Source organism: Polyodon spathula, chromosome 6 (assembly GCF_017654505.1).
Source record: "Polyodon spathula isolate WHYD16114869_AA chromosome 6, ASM1765450v1, whole genome shotgun sequence".
Classification (NCBI taxonomy): Eukaryota; Metazoa; Chordata; class Actinopteri; order Acipenseriformes; family Polyodontidae; genus Polyodon; species Polyodon spathula.
Genome location: NC_054539.1, coordinates 26868777 through 26880449, shown reverse-complemented (window position 1 = coordinate 26880449; position 11673 = coordinate 26868777). Strand labels below are relative to the sequence as shown.

Below are 11673 nucleotides of genomic sequence, written 5' to 3'. Positions count from 1 at the left end.
ACTCCTGCATCGCATCACCGTTATACCTGTTCCCCTCCACTAGCCACTTTGCCACAGTGGGATACGAATCTTTGCAGTTGCAACATGTCCTTGGCTGCTAAAGTGATGCCTCTTTTGGTCCCTGTGAGGCCCTCTCTGATTATGCCCACATGAAACTTTTGGCCAGTGGGGCCCATGGTTAGGCAATCAGTTTCTGTCCATTTGACTCTTAGAATTCCTCAAGTAGTCTAGAGTGAGGATCAGGTCGTCGTGGATGGTTGCCACCCACATGTCCTGTCCAACTTCCACCTCAGATATCCTAATTTTCAACAGCGCTTGACCCAGCACAGGAGCCACCTCCCCTGTAGCAGTCTAGACACTTCAGCTTGTTTTCCTTTTCCGAACCGCAGAGACAGGGCATTGCAAAGTGCTGAATAATCACATTGGTCTTCATTATCAAGAGAAGCGAGAACTGCTCGGACATCTTCTGTTAGAGTAATAGCGAGATTAGTTCCTTTTTCATAGACGCTCCATCCGTTTAACTTGCTGACAATTGCAAATTGTGTTAAGTGAACGTCCCAGCTAGGTTTACCATCAAACACAGGGGCCTTTCGTTCAGTCCTAGTCATTGAGTTTACTGGAGAGGCCATTGGCTCCTGCAGAGCATTGTCTTTCTCCAGTCTCTGAGTTGCTCCAGCACTGTCATGCTGCAGTCTCTGCGGTTCTAGGTTTGGGTTCCCAACTTTCAGCTACTTTTTGTTCATCCCACTCTGACACCATTGTAGCACTTGTCGGGTTATCCTTAATTAGACTTGGGAATAAAATCGTATAACACAACGTTATCTTTATTCTTTTATTTATTACTCAAGACAGTACAACACAGGTCTCTCTCTCTTTGCTGATCAGACCAGCAGAGCGTGCGCGCTCTGCATTCTTTCTTTTATACCCCCCTCAAAACAGCCGCTTCTCCCTTGTCACAGACCCTTAAATTAACGCTGACACTGACTTATTGAGTGTCATAACATGCTACACTATGCATTTGACTTCTACTAATGTGATTGGCCAGCTGCGAGGCTCCTTGCAGATCTCAGCTCTATGAACTCAACACAACTCTCAACTCAACACAACCCTAAACTCAACTATCAATGTCAGTCCTTCAACCTTCAACTTGTATCCCCACTTCAAATGCAAAAAGGGATGAAATGAATTTTTATTTGCAGCAAAGCAAAGTGTAAAAGAGCCTAAATAAATAATTATTAGTATGCTTTTAACTGAGGCTCGTGCCTTGGGTACCTCATAGCTGACTACGGCCTTGCTTTATACAAATCTATCAAACACATTTAATTAAATACAACATGTATTTTCCCCTTGTTAATCATCTGTGCTCAACTGATATGGCCTTCCTCCTCTTATGTAAAGCAATCCAAGTTATGCAGTGTTTTGTGAAAGAATGTACAAAGGTCGTACCTACTGGCGCATAAGCTACTGACTCGTTCTGGACTGTTGGGCAACATGACAACGGGTAAGAAACTTAAAGCAAAGCTAAAACAAAAATCGGACTGGGACGACAAAGCAAACATTATTGAGAATATTGAGGAGCCTTTTGATAATAATGAAAACAAGAAAAAAGTGTCAAAGAGGAACAAAAGAGGATTAGAATGCACACAGGTTGTGAATCCAGACACAACAACCAACGAGTGCCAAGAACCTGGAGAAGGAGAGAATAAAAAAGAAAAAGGAAAAAGTGCCTCAAAAGAGGTTCACTTTGCCTTCCTACCTGAAAAATACGAACCTCTGTTGGAAGAAGATGAGAATAAAGAACACCTCAAGGAAGAAAAGCGAAACAAAAAGAAACAGAAGTACAAAAAGTATAAAAAGGTAATTAGCAGGGCAATTTTTCTTATATTTTACAAACGAGAACAGATGCATTTTATGCTTTGCTTGCAGATCTACACATTTTGGTAATATGCTTTCAGTTGTGAAACATCTGGATCTCAGTGAATCCCTGAATAAGAAAAAAAACAAAACAAAAACAAAAACAAACCTTATAAAAATGAAATTGGTAAGCTGGTGAGGGTTGGGCATGGTGACTCAAAGGTTTCCCAGCAAGTTAGCAATACTTGAGTGTATACTGTTGGAGATATGGGAACATCCCCCAGAATGTGATAAATTATGCAGTATTTATATTATTTAGTAATAACTGCTTCATTTAAGAGTGTGTTTTTAAACATACGGTTAAACAGCCAAGAAGAACAATACATCTTGCACAATACTTTCAAAGCATTTACTCCAGTCTGTCCTACTGTGATATGTTTTCCTGGAAAACAGCAAGGAAAACAATTGTTGATTTAATATAATAAAATATAAATTGTTTGCTTCTTATTTTCTAAAACTAACATAATAAAACATGAACCAATTCAGTAAGTACTTTTTTTTTTTTTTTAAGAAATCAGGTCCTTTCTTTAATAAATCAAACAGGTTTTAAATGTCTGGATTTCATACTTTGTAAACTGGCAGACTGGAATGTTGTCAAAGACAATGCCTGCTGTTGATGAAGTTTAGTGTATTGAAGATAGTAAAGAGGCAACAAGGTGTCATCAGGGTTAGATTTGGTCCTGTGAAAAGTTAGAACAACTAAACTATAAATATAACATGTTGATATTAAAACTATTGAAAACAACAGTTTTTTTTTTTTTTAATTTACAATCCTGGCTATTCTCTTTTTTATTATAAATATTTTTTCTCAGAAGCTTATTGTGCTGATTTGGTAATATTATCTTTCACTGGTTCATGTTGTCTTGATATGGCTTTTTCAGGGTTTTTTTTGTACTGTAAGAAATTCTCTAATGAACAGCAAATTGTATCCATATTATGATAATGATAATTTTAATAAGAGCACCATCATTGCTGGAGGAGAGAGCATGTTCTGAATACACTTTGTTGCTCATATGAGAAATTCTCCTGGCGCACATGATAGAGCAAACATTTAAAAATGTATTTAATGACCTAGAGGAATGACTAAACATAAGCAACATTATGATGTACTGTAACGATGTCTACAGCTACTGTATACATGTTTTTACACATATCTAGAGATCAGTTAACCAGAACTTTGAAAAAGAAATGATTCACTGTGGGTATAGCGTAGGCGTGCACCCTGTCTTCTGTATGTCACACGTACTGTAGGTGTGCACCCTGTTGTCTGTATGTTTCATGTACTGTAGGTGTGCATCCTGTCGTCTGTATGTTTCATGTACTGTAGGTGTGCATCCTGCCGTCTGTATGTTTCATGTACTGAAGGTGTGCATCCTGTCGTCTGTATGTCACACGTACTGCAGGCGTGCACCCTGTCGTCTGTGTGTCACACGTACTGTAGGCGTGCACCCTGTCTTTTGTATGTCACGCGTATTGTAGGCATGCACCCTGTTGTGTGAATGTCACATGTACTGTAGGCATGCATCCCGTTTTCTGTATGTCACATGTACTGTACATTTTACGTATATCTAGATTAGTGCTTATTCAAGTGTGATGTACTTGTTTAGGACATTCTTTAGCACATGATATCATGATTATCAGAATATTTGTCAAACATCTGCCCGCTTGTCTGCTTACTTACTAAATATCTTGTTCTTCCTAAATATATAATTGTGTGCTCTTCCGATGTATGCCAGTGATTTTAATGAGCAACCTGTCTTACCAATGCAGTGGTCCCCCAAAATGTATACATTGTACAGGAATGATTAACGACCGGGAGTGGGACATTTATTGACAAGTTAACCAAAAACAATTTCATTTAAAAGTTTATCATGGTATATTTGCATAGTGACATTTTCTACTATGCAGTTAGCATGTTTTACCATGGTTAACCATGATTTATAATGCTTTACTGCTTCTGGGATGTATCATATTGTCTTGGCATTATTGTAATCTCACAATACATTTCACTATGCTTTACTACACAATGCTTTGCTTGTACTGCTCTATACCACAGTAAACGTTTGGAAGAAGCACAGTGGACTGCTCAAAGGTAAAACTAAATAAAAAACTAAGAAGTCAAGTATAAGAAAGCCAAGTTGACAAATGTTTCAGTAGTGTGCTGTATCTTATATTTTAATCTCACTTAAAGCACTACTCCAGTCTAAATACATCAAGATGTAAACCAAAAAGTGCACTTGTTCCATTTTTTAAATTGGATTTTGATTCATTGTGTTCATGCACTGCAGGTGGCTTACATCAAAGTTGCATTCTAATCCTTCCTCTCACTAAGGCTCTATGCTTTGAAATGAAAGAACCTCTAAGCTGATGCATATGATAGAAGTCATTAATTCAATTTCTATGGTGCAGTGAGTATTCACTGGTTGTAATTAACTATTACTGTAGCTTCCCTGTTTTTAATTGAATTTAATAACTATAATTGTGTTTGTCTAACACTGCAAATATGCCACTTAGCAAATGAGTATGCTTGGTTAATAGGTAGGTAGACCTATTAATAGGTAGTTGCTTTTAGTGATTGAAGGCAATACTTTTCATAACAGGCAGCATTATATTTTCATATCAATCAATCAATCAATCTTTATTTTATATAGTGCCTTTCATATCAATCCAACAAGATTCTTAGAAATAAAACACCCCTACAAAAAAACAAATGTATTTTGTTATTTGAAGCCAATCTCAATTTGTAGACAAGAGACTTGTAAACTAGTATATCAGTCAAATGGTAATCTACATCAGGCATGGTCAATTCAGAATTCAGGTCCCTGGTCTCTTTTATATATTGCAAGATTGTAAGTGCAAATACTATAGATGTTTCGGCCACAGCTGGTTATCACATCTATATTCCAATTGAATTGTAATTGGTGTTGTGTTTCACTATGACGGATAGGCTATCTAAAAGCTATCCCCATTTTACATGCCTTATATCGGAAAATGCTTTAGCCATGCAACACAAGGGAAACAGACATTTAGAATGGGCTTGGAAATCACTTTTGTGTAATCATTATTTATATCAGAGACAGAAACTACAGGCTTAAATGACTTACCATTACCAGTACAGTAACACCCCATCTACACTGCACTGTATGTATTTTTGGTACAAAACAATATAAACATTCTTTCCAGTAGTTGCGTGAGAAAAAAATGTAGTTAGACAACCCAACTCTTTACACATGGACATATTTGAGGTCAATCCATCCATGGTTATGGCCCAAACATTAATATTAATATTTTTATCCAGTAGTTCCAGTGCACACTTAACCAAATTGCCCTGAGTGGTTTTATTCAATGATCGTGTGAGAAAATATGCAGTAGGTGCTTTCCAATACCCTTTTAATCCAACTACTATAAATATTAGGGCCTCTGATGCTTCAATGTCACTCTCGATGTTCTCCCCAGTCCATGAATCCTGTCATTCGCTGCAAGGATGCGTCGTAGCAGATCTGTTTTCTGATAACCATGCCATCCAACATCAAGCATACATTTCCGTAAGTGTCTGGATCATTAAAGGCTTTCTGCCCAAGAACCTTCAGCATGAATTCATTGAAACCAGGTGAATTAATGAAATAATATATACCTACATATACACACACACTCTGCAAATTAGGTAAATGTCAATTTTCTAATTTGTATTTAATAGCAATTTTTTTTAAAAATATTGCATTTACAGAGATGCCAAGTCCTGATTTTTCAGTTTCATGGGTTTAATCAAGCTCCATTTCAACAGTTACATATATTAATCAAAACATAGGAGTGTAATGTGAGGGACTGGGCAGGCCTGCGTCTAAAAATCTACTAAAGTACCTTCTTACTGTGGCAGAGCTTGGGTGATGAAACCAAACTGTTAGTCTTTTATTTAAAGTGGATACTTCAATGTATACAGTATAAGAAAGATAATGCATACCTGAATAAAGGTCCAGTTTGGATTGTAGATCACCAGTCAGCATTTTTTTTTTTCCAGCTCCTTCAGCAGACTTTTGTTGATTCTTCTGCAGCGTTTCCCTCTTGCCTTGGAATTTTTCAAATCTCACTGCAATTTCTCAACTCTGTTTTCAGTCAGTTGCAACTTTTTCTTCATGTTTGACTCAGTTGGTACCAGTAGTTATGGAACTGAAATACCATTAACTTGCAAAGTACTGTACACTTCGACAATAAATACAGTTTGCATGCAAGTACTGTGAACCAAGTGTACATTAACTTAAAATTATAAACATCTGTGTTTACAAACACTTAGCAAATTATGATTAAAATAACTTATACATCTGACTTGTACAAACATACAATAGGCTACATCTTATATAATGGTATATAATGGTATAAAAAACATCCACACACAAAAATTGTTCATTCACCATCATGTTATTCTAAATATTTCATATTTATTTAAAAACAGACTAAAATTTCAAATAACTGACATGTTTTGACAAAATAGTTTGACTGTATATATATATTGGGTCAAATATTAGAAATTGTTTTCCAGATTATAATCATTTGAGCTGGAATTCGACTGACATACAGGGGCAGAGACAAATTCTGAATTCAAAACTTTCTCTGATTCTAGTTTTCTAAAATAAAAAATTGAAACTGTGATTAATAATGTACTAGTTTATATACTATATATATATATATATATATATATATATATATATATATATATATATATATATATATATATATATATATATAGTGGCTCTCAAAAGTATTTACCCCCCTCAGACTTTTCCACATTTTATTGTGTTACAACATGGAATCAAAATGGATTTAATTAGGAGTTTTTGCCACTGATCAACTAAAAAAGTCCTTAATGTCAAAGTGAAAAATAAAATTCACAATAGGTTTTTTCTAAATTAATACAAAACAGAAATTAATTGATTGCATAAGTATTCACCTCCTTGAGTCAATATTTGGTAGAGGCACCTTTGGCAGCAATTACAGCCTGAACCAATATTGTTAAATACCAGAATGCCATATTACAAAAAACACATTAAACCCTCATTGTATATGAGACTTTCTTTTGTGCGCCTGGGAATACCGTTCCACCTTTTCTTAATCTCCTCCACCATTATTAGAATAATGCATACACTCTAAGAAGTAAAGGCTCTCATCAGAATCTTGCTTTGCCACTGTGGGGAGACCTTTTTAGGTGCTTCTAAGAACCTTTTTTACATGGATTCAATATTGTCTATTTGCAGACTTTCTGTTTTGTCATGTAAGTTATGAAACATGCATTGAAAATGGAAGTTTGCAAAACAATACGGTACCGGTATTGTAAACCGTAATTTACAAACTGACTTGATCAGAAGGGTTAAAAAAAAAATGAACTGTTTCTTTGTCCTTGAAAACAATGTCTCCTTCTTGCTGCAGACAACTCTCTCACATCACCTTGCCTTTTATATAGCTGAGACTGCAGTAAATTAACACCTGCTTTTCAGAGTTCTTAAAATAATCACGCAAATACTAGGACCGCAATTACCAGCAGCTTTGATAAATTAGAATATTTAATAGACCCCATTTGCAAAATCCCCTCCAAATTTTAGCGTTTTCGTTCAGAAATGCACCAGAATTACATATACATATACAAAATTACACATACATATACAGAATAACACATGAACCAAGGGCTAAAGCGCACAGATACACTGCCCCTGCAAATCACGTATTAATTGTGTGTTAATGTCATTGCGTATGTTTTATAAATCCCATCCAATTATTCATAACCCTCAGTCCCCGTTTTACAGTCATAAAACATGCACGATCCTTTTATAAATCGGGGCCTCAGTATTTTTAAAAAATGACATGTTTTACTGTTATATTAATTTAAGTGCGTTTGTAGAATTATGCTTTTGCTTATGAGCACTATGGGCTAAGTTGAGATACAGACGTGTTTTTTTTTTTTTTTTAATAGAAACTTTTTCATACTAACTTTTGTAATTGATAACATTAAATAAAATCCAATTGATGCCAACTGATAATACATTTTGTGACTAATTTGAAGCCATTAATATGTTTCAATATTAACTAAATCGAGTTATTAATCACATTGATTAATCTTCTTGCATAATTGATTATTAAATTGTTTGGATATACTGTTAGTTGATTGATCACTGTTTTGTTTACAGTCATCCTAAAATAACGTTAGAATATGGTTTGTTGGGGAAAAAAAAAAAAAAAAAAAAAAATCAGATTCCGATTTGAGGATGAGGTATTTTCGAAAGGTTTTCTTTTGTTTGTGCTGCAACAGAGCTGCACCATTTTTTTTTTTTGGAAGTGGGGGTGGGGCTACTTCACACCATGCAGCAGGGTCCAGTAAATCCTAGTGCTGGAAATTTGGGTCATCCTGGAAAATGTTTCATAGATTGAAAATAAATATATAGCTTTGCACGATGTATTACATTTTAAGCATGCATATTCAACCCCCCCCCCCCACCAAAACTAGTTTTACAGGTATTGATATATCAATGTAAATGTAATCGGCTACTTGATGCATATTGTAATACAAGATTATCACAAGATGCAAGAGGCTGAGAGTGTGCTTGCATAAGGTTCAGTTAATGGCTGCTTTTACAACAGAAAAGGTCACACAGTCATACCTTTATTCGTTACCAGCGACCCCCCCCTTAATATAATTGCTAACATTACTGTCGTAGAAAAAACACTATTTTAAGGATAAAGTAATGCAATATAACAGCTGTGTCAAATAGTCAAATGGTTCAAGTAATGTAATGGGATGATTTTTTAATGTGGCTTACTGTTTCAGTGAAGTATACTCACTGCATTAATACCACATATAAATTGCTTATTAATCCAATTTCTGCTTATGTTCCTGTGATTCATTAAAATGTTGGGCTGCCGAATACTCTGACATGTGAACTGTTGTAAACTAAGCAGGCATTCCTGGAACAGCACTAACTGCAATTGTCTTACATTTATATATACCAGTAGGACGTCCAATAAATATGTGTTTCTTATTTTGATCATAAACCCTGGTTAGCTATCACACTAGATTCCTGAGAATTACACATGATGTGCTAATAAGCAGTTAGTTGTACAGTAGTTGAGCTATTTTTTTAAAAACAGGAAAATAATCATCTAAATTCTCAGCGGTTGGGATGTTTCATTTCAACTGGAAAGCAGACTGGAGTTTAAAACCGCTGGGCTGCTCTTTCACCACTATTGTATAGTTGAAGTTCTTAACCTTTTAGTGTGTTTTAGAAAGTCTACATTTGTCTAAATTCCTTGTGCCCAGAAATGAACGTTGTGTTCAGTGGTAAGGGCTGCACAGACTATCTGTGTTTACATGCAGAGATTTTGTCACCACGGCTACTTTTCATAGTACTATAGCATTAATACTCCCATATTTCACATGTACAAGTGTGAAAAACAGCCTTAATGTGATGGAAATGAGTTATGAAAATGTTGTTTGTGTTCATAATATCTTCTGAATTCAGTACTGACGGCAGCTTATTGAGTAAATACAGTTTGAATGAGTCATTGTTACTCACCTTTCATCAGCATTAAATTCACAAGTACCACAATCAAGAAAAAGGGATGTGAACTTATTGAAGGCATTAGCTGGACAGATGTCAACTCTTTGGAGTGACTGCATTGTTTGAAGAACAAGGTTAGATGTCAATGTCATGTCGATGTGGGGTCACAATGAACTTAGATAAAGTAAAGTGTGTAGGGAGCAATCCATCCTGCGTTTCAAAGTTTCAAAACTGTATTTATTGTCTTTCAATGCAAATATAAATTATCCATTATAATTTGCCCCCCAGAAGTATGAAACTGCAGTTTCTTTCCTTCCTTGAACTGTCCCTTTTTATTGGTGTTTTGCTTACAAGTGATGTTGTTATTCCCACTACTGTTCACAGAATGCTGGCAAGGCTCTGAGATTTGGATGGCGCTGTTTGGTGGTGGGACTACAAGGATTCGCGGCTGGCTACACTGCGTCTTTGTCGGTGTTTGCAGCCAGAAACTGACCAAGTTTCCAATGCCGACAGAGAAGACAAGCACCATCACTTGTGTCCTCTGGGTCTCTGTCTTCTAAGATGTATTGGTCAGGTTCACTGGTAGCCCTAAGGCCCAACTTTTAGAATCATAAGTTCAAGTAATTTCTGCTGAAAACGAACTTGTGACATCAATTATTATTAATTTAAGCTACAATATCATTAAGTGTCCATAACCTTTTTAAAATAGACTTTTTATTACACCAAAGTCTGGAATAAAGAATTGTTTATCACTGGGATACAAGAATTCCAAGAGGCCATTACAGGGATGATTATTACAGAATTCTCCTAAAAATGGATGCTGTAATTGAAATCACATTGAACAGTATACAGAACACAGTTGTGATAATGTAGATCATATAATAAAATCAATGGTGTATGTAGTCATTATATTTATCTTTTTTTTTTTTAACTCGGATATGTTGTACATGGCAATCATGTGATTTTAAAGCATGTAATTATGCATTATTGAGGTATTGTGGATATGGTATTAAAATAACTCCCTATTTAACACTGGTTAGAGGTATTAAAACATGAATCATTAGGGACCACATTGCGTAAACCACAGAATGAACAAGAAAGTACAAGAAGGACAGAGGCAAGTGAAATAGTGTGAAGAGAATGAGAAGAAGGAGAGAAAAAGAGGAAGACTGGGATTGAGAACCTAAATTAAAAATTCAGAATGTTTTCATCATTACACAACCTGTGTCATCTATATTCTGCTTCCGTAATGTAAGATGAAAGCTGTATATTACTAACTTAAATAGGCTGGCGCTTTGTCAAAAACAGAGTAATTGTTATGGTGACAGTCAAACTGCTAATGCAATACTAATAAGGAGGTTCAGCAAGTGTTACTATGGGAACAAAAACACATCTTTATAAAAATAAATATTGGGTCTGGTGTATGTTTCAGTTGTTTTAACTGGTTAAATGAAGAGATGCTAGGCCTTATTCTTTTTAAAGTATGTTTGATATTTGTGGGAAAAAAAAAACATTATTTAAATGAGCCAAATTTAATAAATAAATATGTTTTACCTGTGTCACTGTTTCTTTTTTTTGTTGTTGTTGCTTTGATTGATGTCATTTTCATTTCTGAACCCGGCAGGCGGACATTTTCGTGAAATGATATTAATACAACTCAAAATGTTCGTTGTTCACGTTTATTCTTGGTTTTCAGCTTTTTTCTAGATTTTAAACATTTTCCAGTTTCTATTACTGTTTCGTTAAAGAATACATACCTCAGAACCGTGATCAACGAATGCTGTATGAAAATGAAAAGTGTAGATAACTCCAGTCCTTCACACTCCATTGGCTCCCACATTATACTCAAAATCATCCACATTGAATCATATTGCAGCAGCAGTGAGAAAACAATACACTTCTCCACTATGACTGGAGAGAGACACCCCCCCCCCAAAAAAAAAAAAAAAAAAAAAACCCAGTACGCAAGAGCAAGCGCCCTAGAGCTGTAAAGAATTTTATTGGGACTTTTTTCTTGTGCATCAGGATGCAGAACATTTGCTAAGAAATAGTGACTGTCCCGACCATAGCAGGACGGTTGGCATGTACAGTATGCTTATATATAAAGTACAGTGTATTGTTACATTATGGCAAGGTGTGTAATCTTGGCAAAATTTCCAGTTTCTGTGTGTCTAAATTCCACAGATTTATGGCTTTATGGCATACAAATCAGTTA

The 11673-nt window shown here is 35.5% G+C and overlaps 1 protein-coding gene across 1 annotated transcript; it reads left to right on the top strand.

Moving 5' to 3' along the window:
• Positions 1-1440: 1440 nt before the first annotated feature.
• Positions 1441-11412, top strand: LOC121317081 (uncharacterized protein C1orf115 homolog). The gene is made up of 2 exons (XM_041252673.1): positions 1441-1857; positions 9843-11412. Exons 1-2 carry the CDS (start codon positions 1492-1494, stop codon positions 9948-9950), a joined length of 474 nt encoding a protein of 157 aa, XP_041108607.1. The 5' UTR covers positions 1441-1491; the 3' UTR covers positions 9951-11412.
• The last annotated feature ends 261 nt before the right edge of the window (positions 11413-11673 follow it).